Source organism: Thalia democratica, chromosome 8 (genome assembly GCF_965202585.1).
Source record: "Thalia democratica chromosome 8, ktThaDemo2.hap1.1, whole genome shotgun sequence".
Taxonomy (NCBI): Eukaryota; Metazoa; Chordata; class Thaliacea; order Salpida; family Salpidae; genus Thalia; species Thalia democratica.
Window position 1 is genome coordinate 1,416,782 of NC_139172.1, and position 13,455 is coordinate 1,430,236.

The 13,455-nt window shown below is 29.3% G+C and overlaps 3 protein-coding genes across 3 annotated transcripts; all 3 read right to left on the reverse strand.

Moving 5' to 3' along the window:
• Window positions 1–280: 280 nt before the first annotated feature.
• LOC145842281 (nuclear RNA export factor 1-like) lies at window positions 281–2,194 on the reverse strand. Its single transcript, XM_082949703.1, has 3 exons — window positions 2,160–2,194; window positions 1,404–1,874; window positions 281–1,274 (listed from the first exon to the last, which is right to left on the reverse strand). Exons 1-3 carry the CDS (start codon window positions 2,192–2,194, stop codon window positions 281–283), a joined length of 1,500 nt encoding a protein of 499 aa, XP_082805829.1.
• A 3,244-nt stretch (window positions 2,195–5,438) lies between these two features.
• Window positions 5,439–7,352, reverse strand: LOC145842282 (nuclear RNA export factor 1-like). Its single transcript, XM_082949705.1, has 3 exons — window positions 7,318–7,352; window positions 6,562–7,032; window positions 5,439–6,432 (listed from the first exon to the last, which is right to left on the reverse strand). The coding sequence occupies exons 1-3, from the start codon at window positions 7,350–7,352 to the stop codon at window positions 5,439–5,441; spliced, it is 1,500 nt and encodes a 499-aa protein (XP_082805831.1).
• A 3,244-nt stretch (window positions 7,353–10,596) lies between these two features.
• LOC145842283 (nuclear RNA export factor 1-like) lies at window positions 10,597–12,510 on the reverse strand. Its single transcript, XM_082949706.1, has 3 exons — window positions 12,476–12,510; window positions 11,720–12,190; window positions 10,597–11,590 (listed from the first exon to the last, which is right to left on the reverse strand). The coding sequence occupies exons 1-3, from the start codon at window positions 12,508–12,510 to the stop codon at window positions 10,597–10,599; spliced, it is 1,500 nt and encodes a 499-aa protein (XP_082805832.1).
• Between the last annotated feature and the right edge of the window lie 945 nt (window positions 12,511–13,455).

The window sequence follows — 13,455 nt, forward strand, 5'->3', positions numbered from 1 at the left end:
AAAACTCTTCTATCAAAGGTTTTCGCATTCTTTTCTGCGGATATATCAGTGAAAACTTTTATTTTACTTAGACCATTTTTTAGCTTATACTTATTGATAATATAAAAACTTATTTTTTTTTAATTAAAATTTATTAAAATTGTAAAAGAAAACAACAACAAATAAAAGAGCTCAATTAAAAATTTGTTAAAATCAAGGGAAAAAATAACAAGAAAAGAAGCTTTTAGTTAAGATCGATAGTTCGTTTTAGCTTCTTTGTTTTTATTTTGTTAACAGTATTTTAGAATTGATATGCTTCAAGCGGTATGTGGTTGTTTTTGTGCAGTTCCATAAAATTTCTTCCGGCTTTATCATAATCCCACCCGTTGTTGTGCAGACATTCGTGCGAATATTTCTCGTTCATTCCTGAGTCTTTCATGAAAGTTTTCAACATCTCCGTTCGCACGTCACACGGCGGTCGTGGCAACTGGTTGATTGCGGCCACCTTGGTGGCGTTTTCTTTCTTTTCGGCGACCGATTGGTTCCTGATATGGAGCATGTCGCTCAGTATTGTAAATTTAATTTCAGCGGAAATTGCGCAGGATATGCTTCTGGTGAAGGCGCGAACTTTACCACCGGCTTCTTCAAAAGTGCCGCTGATAACGTAACTGATGAACTCACTAGAGCAGAACGTGACATCACAAACAAAGCTGTCCATGATGTGTTTTGATAAGGGTAGCTTGCGCAACGCTTTCACAATTTCCTCTCTCCCAAAGTAATACTTTTTGGAATCGGACTTATTACAACCGACTCTGACTTTCTGTCGGTTGTTTGGTGTGCACTCCTTGCACACTTCCAAGTATTTTTTCATTGTAGAATCTTTATCATTGCTAGAAATTGTCAAGCTAAACTGTGAATCTTTACAGTAAAAGTTGCTTGCATCATCTGAGGTTTTTACTTTGTCAAGGCAACTGAATAAGTTTTTGACATGATTGATGAACACTTCTTTTGCACTATCAGAAAGCAGCATAAAGTTGCTTCCCATAGTTTTTGGTATTTCATACTCTGCAACATCTATTTTAACTGGAGGCTCATAATCTCTGCAGTTAAGTTTGATCAAGTCTGGAAAAAGTTTCCGCCAGTTGCTTATATCATTTACAGTTGCATCTTGACTGCTATCGTATAACTTAAGCTCAATTAAATTCCAATCTCTTAATGCTTTCAAATCTTTTACAATTTTAATGTGATTTTCAGCAACTGAGAGACGGTTAATATTGGGAAACATATCAATGAGGCTGTTTTTGAGAAAGCCAATTGATTTATAACTTAAGTTATTTTTTTCTAAATTTAATGTTGTGATTCTTTTATTTTGATCACTTCCTCTGAACAGCGAATCTAATGTTTTTACAATAATTGTAAAATACTCGCTTCTATGCAATTTAATTCTGATACCTTGCTTCTTCAGAGTTTTGTCAAAGCTGAGACCGCTCAAGTCAAGAACGCCTTGTTCTAAATAGACCCGGCTTTTGATGCACTGCTTAATGCTTTCTAGTTGCTCGTCACGGTAAACATCAGACTTTGCTGTGTACCTAACTACTTTCAGCATATCATCACCGAAACTGCTGGTAAGTTGACGGTTGCAACTCAACAGCGCATCTGCTTTGCCTTTTCCAAGCACATAGAAACTAGCATCACCGTTGAAAACGTGATACTGCCTGTATTCTATGGGAGCATCAATAATTTTACTCATTTTTTCAATCAATTGAGTTTCAACTTCATCTGCGCCTCGAAATACTTTTATTTGGTACCAGGCGTTTTCTACATCAACTTTTGACTTATTGATGTTGTTGAAGTTGTTTTTGATTGCGGCAGGAGATATTTTGATATTTTCTCTCCTGTCAATTTTAAACTTTCTTATTATTGATCCTCTGTTTCGGCTCAACGGGTCACTGTGAAATTTAATACATTAAAGTTTTGTTTTACAAGGTAGTAAAACCTTGTACTCATAACCAAAACCTTGTACTCAAAACAATTGAATTTTTATTCAATATTATATTTTGATAAATGTTTTAGTTATTTTTATTATTAGTCTTAAGAGTTTACGTATAATAAAAAAGTACAAAAACTTAATATTTCAATTATACGAAAAATAAGTTTAAAAAAAACAAACAACAACTTACAATTTCTTTTTGTGAGCGTATAAGTCTCCCTTCATAATGACACAACCGTCATTATCTATATCATTATTATTTTGTGGTCGTCGTTTTCCAAGGCGGTCATAAACTGTTTTCCTTTAAAATAGTTTTTGTTTAACAATTTAAAAGTTTCATTATCAAATCGAAAAAATATACCATTCATGAGGAACGGTCTATAAAGCGTTACAAACAATTTATAAAACCTGAGTTACTGTAGTCTCAAATTTAAATATAAAATAGAATATCATAAGTATAGTATTGAGAAAAACAAACTACTGTTGAATAAATAATTTAAAAACATTGCGATTCAATATTTGTATTCAAGCTAACTTTGTAAATAACCAACTTTCAATTTCATTTTTAAATAACTCAACTTAATTCTATTTAAACTAGTTGTTAATTAAAACCTTTGTTTTCCTAGACGACCCTTGACTTTGTAACATTTCATTTTGTTTTTGTAACGTTTTCTACCACTTTTGTACGATGTAGAACATTTTTCTAATGTCTTAGGTTCGTAACAATCTCCGTGATCAACATGATGTAATGAGATGTTAAGTCTTTCATCATGATCATTGTTTTTTTTATGAGATTCTGAAAAATAGTTTGTTTCGACGTTTAGCTAATTTACATGACTAAAAATATTATAAAAACACATTTACCTAGGTAACTTAAAAACTTATATAACTTAATAACGGTAAGAAAAAACATCTTAATAATTTTATAAGAACACTGTAAACATTACCTCTGCTTTTAGGTGGTTTATATAATTGAATACTTTTCTTTTGAACTGTAATGTTTTTCATTTTTGACAGTAAATCTTCCATATTTGTCATTATTTATTTGCGTTATATGTTACTAAGCTGTTCTGAAAATACGCCACTAGTTAGTTTAAGTACAGTCATCTATTCATTTTTCTAAAATACATATATTAAATAAAAATTAGAGACATGTATCATAAAACCATTTTTGTTGTGCAAAAAAGTAAAACATGTTTCAGCTAATACTTATCAACTACTTTTGTTAGCAACTAATTATATCATAAACGTTAATTAAGTAGCTTTAGGTTTTATCAGAGTAAGATAAAAAGTAAGATCAATTAAGTAAGATCAAAAGTTTAAAATTACATAATTAATTTGTGTTAATGTAATTATAAACTGTTAATAACTGTTAAAAACTGTTAAAATAACGAGTAAATTCAGTTTGAAACTTGCTTTGTTATATTTTAAATCCCACAATACTAACTATAAGTAACAAATATAGTTTTATAATTTTTAAAACAATTGTAGTTATAACATTAAACTTTAAAATTATTTAAGTTAAAAGAAGCATAATTAACTTAAGCTTTTAACACAAACTAAATTTTACATAAATTATTATTTGGTGTGCTGCTATAATTAGACTGAATATCTGATGCAATACTACTCTAAAATACTAATTTACAAGTATGATTTAGTTATAAGTACTAAATTATAATTTAAATGTCCTTTCTCGAGAATTTTCTTAAACCTGTCGTCTCAATAACTATAGGTTTTTATATTTACTTATAAACAACTTTGTCATATTAATCTTACATTATATTATAATTATATTTTTTCTAACTATTTTATCAAAGTCATCAAGTGATATCTATCACTTAATACAATACACTTTTAGCTAGCTTTAATTCTAACCTAATCATAATGTAAACTAAAAACAAACAAAAAGTGCCTTGGTTTGTTAACAAAATTAAACTTGTCTGACTTTTTTTGCTTAACTTTTAATAAACAATGAGTTTTTATAAACTTTCATGTATTATTTTTTTCAAAGGTAAAACTATTTTGTTATTGTACTAGCCAAATCATATCTATTTATTTTTAGATACTAAAGTATAATAAAAACATGGTCAACTTTAGAACTTGAACAAACAATTTTTCATATAAAATAACAATATTAAACTTTAAGACTATTTCAGCTAGTAAAAAACTAATTTACGTAAGCTTCCGTACAAACTAAAACTTACATGTTGTTCTCATGACTGCTAAACTCAAATGAAAAAAAATTGATAAGTTCAACTATTTATACAAAAACTGCGCCAACTAGTGGCAATTGCGTCAGTATTCGAGTATGGCCATTTTTTTGTCTGGCACCAGTACTCAGGGTTAAAACAATAAATAATGCAAGTAACTTCTAGCAACGTTCTGACTTTTTTTGCTTAACTTTTAATAAACAATAAGTTTTTATAAATTTTCATGTATTATTTTTTTCAAAGGTAAAACTATTTTTTTATTGTACTAGCCAAATCATATCTATTTATTTTTAGATACTAAAGTATAATAAAAACATGGTCAACTTTAGAACTTGAACAAACAATTTTTTATACAATTAACAATATTGAACGTACGAAAAAAAAAGCGCTCAAATATTTGGTCCTAGGACCTGATGTACGAAAAAACCTTTCGGTTATTGAGTCATACACCAGGATACAGTTTAATGTCATGTCCAGGACAGAATACTAAACTTAACTAACTAAATATAACTATTTAAGCTAGTACAAAACTAATTTGCATAAGCTTTTGCACAAATATCGAAAGCCGTCCTCTAGTTTTTGTTTAATTTTATACATGTCAGTCTTATATTCAATAAAAAACTAAATTTTGCCAAATCTCGGTTCAGTTTATTTTCAAACATGACCAATGGGATTTATCAGTGCAAACACTTTTATTTCTTAAAATATTAGACTGTAGTCTAAATTAAACTATTTATCTATAATAATAATAAACTGAAAGTATCCAAACGAAAGTATGATATTTAAAATGATTGAGTTACAGTAAAGCCTTATGTTTTATATTATATGACCTTGATGTTTTAATGCAAATGAAATAGTTTTGGAGTAGGCAATCTAAGTATTATTTTTATATAAAATAGTTCATTTATTGTAATTTATTTCTATTGTATTAGATATTATTTTATGATAATTAATACTAAACATCAATTTCTTTGCATAAAAAACTCTTCTATCAAAGGTTTTCGCATTCTTTTCTGCGGATATATCAGTGAAAACTTTTATTTTACTTAGACCATTTTTTAGCTTATACTTATTGATAATATAAAAACTTATTTTTTTTTAATTAAAATTTATTAAAATTGTAAAAGAAAACAACAACAAATAAAAGAGCTCAATTAAAAATTTGTTAAAATCAAGGGAAAAAATAACAAGAAAAGAAGCTTTTAGTTAAGATCGATAGTTCGTTTTAGCTTCTTTGTTTTTATTTTGTTAACAGTATTTTAGAATTGATATGCTTCAAGCGGTATGTGGTTGTTTTTGTGCAGTTCCATAAAATTTCTTCCGGCTTTATCATAATCCCACCCGTTGTTGTGCAGACATTCGTGCGAATATTTCTCGTTCATTCCTGAGTCTTTCATGAAAGTTTTCAACATCTCCGTTCGCACGTCACACGGCGGTCGTGGCAACTGGTTGATTGCGGCCACCTTGGTGGCGTTTTCTTTCTTTTCGGCGACCGATTGGTTCCTGATATGGAGCATGTCGCTCAGTATTGTAAATTTAATTTCAGCGGAAATTGCGCAGGATATGCTTCTGGTGAAGGCGCGAACTTTACCACCGGCTTCTTCAAAAGTGCCGCTGATAACGTAACTGATGAACTCACTAGAGCAGAACGTGACATCACAAACAAAGCTGTCCATGATGTGTTTTGATAAGGGTAGCTTGCGCAACGCTTTCACAATTTCCTCTCTCCCAAAGTAATACTTTTTGGAATCGGACTTATTACAACCGACTCTGACTTTCTGTCGGTTGTTTGGTGTGCACTCCTTGCACACTTCCAAGTATTTTTTCATTGTAGAATCTTTATCATTGCTAGAAATTGTCAAGCTAAACTGTGAATCTTTACAGTAAAAGTTGCTTGCATCATCTGAGGTTTTTACTTTGTCAAGGCAACTGAATAAGTTTTTGACATGATTGATGAACACTTCTTTTGCACTATCAGAAAGCAGCATAAAGTTGCTTCCCATAGTTTTTGGTATTTCATACTCTGCAACATCTATTTTAACTGGAGGCTCATAATCTCTGCAGTTAAGTTTGATCAAGTCTGGAAAAAGTTTCCGCCAGTTGCTTATATCATTTACAGTTGCATCTTGACTGCTATCGTATAACTTAAGCTCAATTAAATTCCAATCTCTTAATGCTTTCAAATCTTTTACAATTTTAATGTGATTTTCAGCAACTGAGAGACGGTTAATATTGGGAAACATATCAATGAGGCTGTTTTTGAGAAAGCCAATTGATTTATAACTTAAGTTATTTTTTTCTAAATTTAATGTTGTGATTCTTTTATTTTGATCACTTCCTCTGAACAGCGAATCTAATGTTTTTACAATAATTGTAAAATACTCGCTTCTATGCAATTTAATTCTGATACCTTGCTTCTTCAGAGTTTTGTCAAAGCTGAGACCGCTCAAGTCAAGAACGCCTTGTTCTAAATAGACCCGGCTTTTGATGCACTGCTTAATGCTTTCTAGTTGCTCGTCACGGTAAACATCAGACTTTGCTGTGTACCTAACTACTTTCAGCATATCATCACCGAAACTGCTGGTAAGTTGACGGTTGCAACTCAACAGCGCATCTGCTTTGCCTTTTCCAAGCACATAGAAACTAGCATCACCGTTGAAAACGTGATACTGCCTGTATTCTATGGGAGCATCAATAATTTTACTCATTTTTTCAATCAATTGAGTTTCAACTTCATCTGCGCCTCGAAATACTTTTATTTGGTACCAGGCGTTTTCTACATCAACTTTTGACTTATTGATGTTGTTGAAGTTGTTTTTGATTGCGGCAGGAGATATTTTGATATTTTCTCTCCTGTCAATTTTAAACTTTCTTATTATTGATCCTCTGTTTCGGCTCAACGGGTCACTGTGAAATTTAATACATTAAAGTTTTGTTTTACAAGGTAGTAAAACCTTGTACTCATAACCAAAACCTTGTACTCAAAACAATTGAATTTTTATTCAATATTATATTTTGATAAATGTTTTAGTTATTTTTATTATTAGTCTTAAGAGTTTACGTATAATAAAAAAGTACAAAAACTTAATATTTCAATTATACGAAAAATAAGTTTAAAAAAAACAAACAACAACTTACAATTTCTTTTTGTGAGCGTATAAGTCTCCCTTCATAATGACACAACCGTCATTATCTATATCATTATTATTTTGTGGTCGTCGTTTTCCAAGGCGGTCATAAACTGTTTTCCTTTAAAATAGTTTTTGTTTAACAATTTAAAAGTTTCATTATCAAATCGAAAAAATATACCATTCATGAGGAACGGTCTATAAAGCGTTACAAACAATTTATAAAACCTGAGTTACTGTAGTCTCAAATTTAAATATAAAATAGAATATCATAAGTATAGTATTGAGAAAAACAAACTACTGTTGAATAAATAATTTAAAAACATTGCGATTCAATATTTGTATTCAAGCTAACTTTGTAAATAACCAACTTTCAATTTCATTTTTAAATAACTCAACTTAATTCTATTTAAACTAGTTGTTAATTAAAACCTTTGTTTTCCTAGACGACCCTTGACTTTGTAACATTTCATTTTGTTTTTGTAACGTTTTCTACCACTTTTGTACGATGTAGAACATTTTTCTAATGTCTTAGGTTCGTAACAATCTCCGTGATCAACATGATGTAATGAGATGTTAAGTCTTTCATCATGATCATTGTTTTTTTTATGAGATTCTGAAAAATAGTTTGTTTCGACGTTTAGCTAATTTACATGACTAAAAATATTATAAAAACACATTTACCTAGGTAACTTAAAAACTTATATAACTTAATAACGGTAAGAAAAAACATCTTAATAATTTTATAAGAACACTGTAAACATTACCTCTGCTTTTAGGTGGTTTATATAATTGAATACTTTTCTTTTGAACTGTAATGTTTTTCATTTTTGACAGTAAATCTTCCATATTTGTCATTATTTATTAGCGTTATATGTTACTAAGCTGTTCTGAAAATACGCCACTAGTTAGTTTAAGTACAGTCATCTATTCATTTTTCTAAAATACATATATTAAATAAAAATTAGAGACATGTATCATAAAACCATTTTTGTTGTGCAAAAAAGTAAAACATGTTTCAGCTAATACTTATCAACTACTTTTGTTAGCAACTAATTATATCATAAACGTTAATTAAGTAGCTTTAGGTTTTATCAGAGTAAGATAAAAAGTAAGATCAATTAAGTAAGATCAAAAGTTTAAAATTACATAATTAATTTGTGTTAATGTAATTATAAACTGTTAATAACTGTTAAAAACTGTTAAAATAACGAGTAAATTCAGTTTGAAACTTGCTTTGTTATATTTTAAATCCCACAATACTAACTATAAGTAACAAATATAGTTTTATAATTTTTAAAACAATTGTAGTTATAACATTAAACTTTAAAATTATTTAAGTTAAAAGAAGCATAATTAACTTAAGCTTTTAACACAAACTAAATTTTACATAAATTATTATTTGGTGTGCTGCTATAATTAGACTGAATATCTGATGCAATACTACTCTAAAATACTAATTTACAAGTATGATTTAGTTATAAGTACTAAATTATAATTTAAATGTCCTTTCTCGAGAATTTTCTTAAACCTGTCGTCTCAATAACTATAGGTTTTTATATTTACTTATAAACAACTTTGTCATATTAATCTTACATTATATTATAATTATATTTTTTCTAACTATTTTATCAAAGTCATCAAGTGATATCTATCACTTAATACAATACACTTTTAGCTAGCTTTAATTCTAACCTAATCATAATGTAAACTAAAAACAAACAAAAAGTGCCTTGGTTTGTTAACAAAATTAAACTTGTCTGACTTTTTTTGCTTAACTTTTAATAAACAATGAGTTTTTATAAACTTTCATGTATTATTTTTTTCAAAGGTAAAACTATTTTGTTATTGTACTAGCCAAATCATATCTATTTATTTTTAGATACTAAAGTATAATAAAAACATGGTCAACTTTAGAACTTGAACAAACAATTTTTCATATAAAATAACAATATTAAACTTTAAGACTATTTCAGCTAGTAAAAAACTAATTTACGTAAGCTTCCGTACAAACTAAAACTTACATGTTGTTCTCATGACTGCTAAACTCAAATGAAAAAAAATTGATAAGTTCAACTATTTATACAAAAACTGCGCCAACTAGTGGCAATTGCGTCAGTATTCGAGTATGGCCATTTTTTTGTCTGGCACCAGTACTCAGGGTTAAAACAATAAATAATGCAAGTAACTTCTAGCAACGTTCTGACTTTTTTTGCTTAACTTTTAATAAACAATAAGTTTTTATAAATTTTCATGTATTATTTTTTTCAAAGGTAAAACTATTTTTTTATTGTACTAGCCAAATCATATCTATTTATTTTTAGATACTAAAGTATAATAAAAACATGGTCAACTTTAGAACTTGAACAAACAATTTTTTATACAATTAACAATATTGAACGTACGAAAAAAAAAGCGCTCAAATATTTGGTCCTAGGACCTGATGTACGAAAAAACCTTTCGGTTATTGAGTCATACACCAGGATACAGTTTAATGTCATGTCCAGGACAGAATACTAAACTTAACTAACTAAATATAACTATTTAAGCTAGTACAAAACTAATTTGCATAAGCTTTTGCACAAATATCGAAAGCCGTCCTCTAGTTTTTGTTTAATTTTATACATGTCAGTCTTATATTCAATAAAAAACTAAATTTTGCCAAATCTCGGTTCAGTTTATTTTCAAACATGACCAATGGGATTTATCAGTGCAAACACTTTTATTTCTTAAAATATTAGACTGTAGTCTAAATTAAACTATTTATCTATAATAATAATAAACTGAAAGTATCCAAACGAAAGTATGATATTTAAAATGATTGAGTTACAGTAAAGCCTTATGTTTTATATTATATGACCTTGATGTTTTAATGCAAATGAAATAGTTTTGGAGTAGGCAATCTAAGTATTATTTTTATATAAAATAGTTCATTTATTGTAATTTATTTCTATTGTATTAGATATTATTTTATGATAATTAATACTAAACATCAATTTCTTTGCATAAAAAACTCTTCTATCAAAGGTTTTCGCATTCTTTTCTGCGGATATATCAGTGAAAACTTTTATTTTACTTAGACCATTTTTTAGCTTATACTTATTGATAATATAAAAACTTATTTTTTTTTAATTAAAATTTATTAAAATTGTAAAAGAAAACAACAACAAATAAAAGAGCTCAATTAAAAATTTGTTAAAATCAAGGGAAAAAATAACAAGAAAAGAAGCTTTTAGTTAAGATCGATAGTTCGTTTTAGCTTCTTTGTTTTTATTTTGTTAACAGTATTTTAGAATTGATATGCTTCAAGCGGTATGTGGTTGTTTTTGTGCAGTTCCATAAAATTTCTTCCGGCTTTATCATAATCCCACCCGTTGTTGTGCAGACATTCGTGCGAATATTTCTCGTTCATTCCTGAGTCTTTCATGAAAGTTTTCAACATCTCCGTTCGCACGTCACACGGCGGTCGTGGCAACTGGTTGATTGCGGCCACCTTGGTGGCGTTTTCTTTCTTTTCGGCGACCGATTGGTTCCTGATATGGAGCATGTCGCTCAGTATTGTAAATTTAATTTCAGCGGAAATTGCGCAGGATATGCTTCTGGTGAAGGCGCGAACTTTACCACCGGCTTCTTCAAAAGTGCCGCTGATAACGTAACTGATGAACTCACTAGAGCAGAACGTGACATCACAAACAAAGCTGTCCATGATGTGTTTTGATAAGGGTAGCTTGCGCAACGCTTTCACAATTTCCTCTCTCCCAAAGTAATACTTTTTGGAATCGGACTTATTACAACCGACTCTGACTTTCTGTCGGTTGTTTGGTGTGCACTCCTTGCACACTTCCAAGTATTTTTTCATTGTAGAATCTTTATCATTGCTAGAAATTGTCAAGCTAAACTGTGAATCTTTACAGTAAAAGTTGCTTGCATCATCTGAGGTTTTTACTTTGTCAAGGCAACTGAATAAGTTTTTGACATGATTGATGAACACTTCTTTTGCACTATCAGAAAGCAGCATAAAGTTGCTTCCCATAGTTTTTGGTATTTCATACTCTGCAACATCTATTTTAACTGGAGGCTCATAATCTCTGCAGTTAAGTTTGATCAAGTCTGGAAAAAGTTTCCGCCAGTTGCTTATATCATTTACAGTTGCATCTTGACTGCTATCGTATAACTTAAGCTCAATTAAATTCCAATCTCTTAATGCTTTCAAATCTTTTACAATTTTAATGTGATTTTCAGCAACTGAGAGACGGTTAATATTGGGAAACATATCAATGAGGCTGTTTTTGAGAAAGCCAATTGATTTATAACTTAAGTTATTTTTTTCTAAATTTAATGTTGTGATTCTTTTATTTTGATCACTTCCTCTGAACAGCGAATCTAATGTTTTTACAATAATTGTAAAATACTCGCTTCTATGCAATTTAATTCTGATACCTTGCTTCTTCAGAGTTTTGTCAAAGCTGAGACCGCTCAAGTCAAGAACGCCTTGTTCTAAATAGACCCGGCTTTTGATGCACTGCTTAATGCTTTCTAGTTGCTCGTCACGGTAAACATCAGACTTTGCTGTGTACCTAACTACTTTCAGCATATCATCACCGAAACTGCTGGTAAGTTGACGGTTGCAACTCAACAGCGCATCTGCTTTGCCTTTTCCAAGCACATAGAAACTAGCATCACCGTTGAAAACGTGATACTGCCTGTATTCTATGGGAGCATCAATAATTTTACTCATTTTTTCAATCAATTGAGTTTCAACTTCATCTGCGCCTCGAAATACTTTTATTTGGTACCAGGCGTTTTCTACATCAACTTTTGACTTATTGATGTTGTTGAAGTTGTTTTTGATTGCGGCAGGAGATATTTTGATATTTTCTCTCCTGTCAATTTTAAACTTTCTTATTATTGATCCTCTGTTTCGGCTCAACGGGTCACTGTGAAATTTAATACATTAAAGTTTTGTTTTACAAGGTAGTAAAACCTTGTACTCATAACCAAAACCTTGTACTCAAAACAATTGAATTTTTATTCAATATTATATTTTGATAAATGTTTTAGTTATTTTTATTATTAGTCTTAAGAGTTTACGTATAATAAAAAAGTACAAAAACTTAATATTTCAATTATACGAAAAATAAGTTTAAAAAAAACAAACAACAACTTACAATTTCTTTTTGTGAGCGTATAAGTCTCCCTTCATAATGACACAACCGTCATTATCTATATCATTATTATTTTGTGGTCGTCGTTTTCCAAGGCGGTCATAAACTGTTTTCCTTTAAAATAGTTTTTGTTTAACAATTTAAAAGTTTCATTATCAAATCGAAAAAATATACCATTCATGAGGAACGGTCTATAAAGCGTTACAAACAATTTATAAAACCTGAGTTACTGTAGTCTCAAATTTAAATATAAAATAGAATATCATAAGTATAGTATTGAGAAAAACAAACTACTGTTGAATAAATAATTTAAAAACATTGCGATTCAATATTTGTATTCAAGCTAACTTTGTAAATAACCAACTTTCAATTTCATTTTTAAATAACTCAACTTAATTCTATTTAAACTAGTTGTTAATTAAAACCTTTGTTTTCCTAGACGACCCTTGACTTTGTAACATTTCATTTTGTTTTTGTAACGTTTTCTACCACTTTTGTACGATGTAGAACATTTTTCTAATGTCTTAGGTTCGTAACAATCTCCGTGATCAACATGATGTAATGAGATGTTAAGTCTTTCATCATGATCATTGTTTTTTTTATGAGATTCTGAAAAATAGTTTGTTTCGACGTTTAGCTAATTTACATGACTAAAAATATTATAAAAACACATTTACCTAGGTAACTTAAAAACTTATATAACTTAATAACGGTAAGAAAAAACATCTTAATAATTTTATAAGAACACTGTAAACATTACCTCTGCTTTTAGGTGGTTTATATAATTGAATACTTTTCTTTTGAACTGTAATGTTTTTCATTTTTGACAGTAAATCTTCCATATTTGTCATTATTTATTTGCGTTATATGTTACTAAGCTGTTCTGAAAATACGCCACTAGTTAGTTTAAGTACAGTCATCTATTCATTTTTCTAAAATACATATATTAAATAAAAATTAGAGACATGTATCATAAAACCATT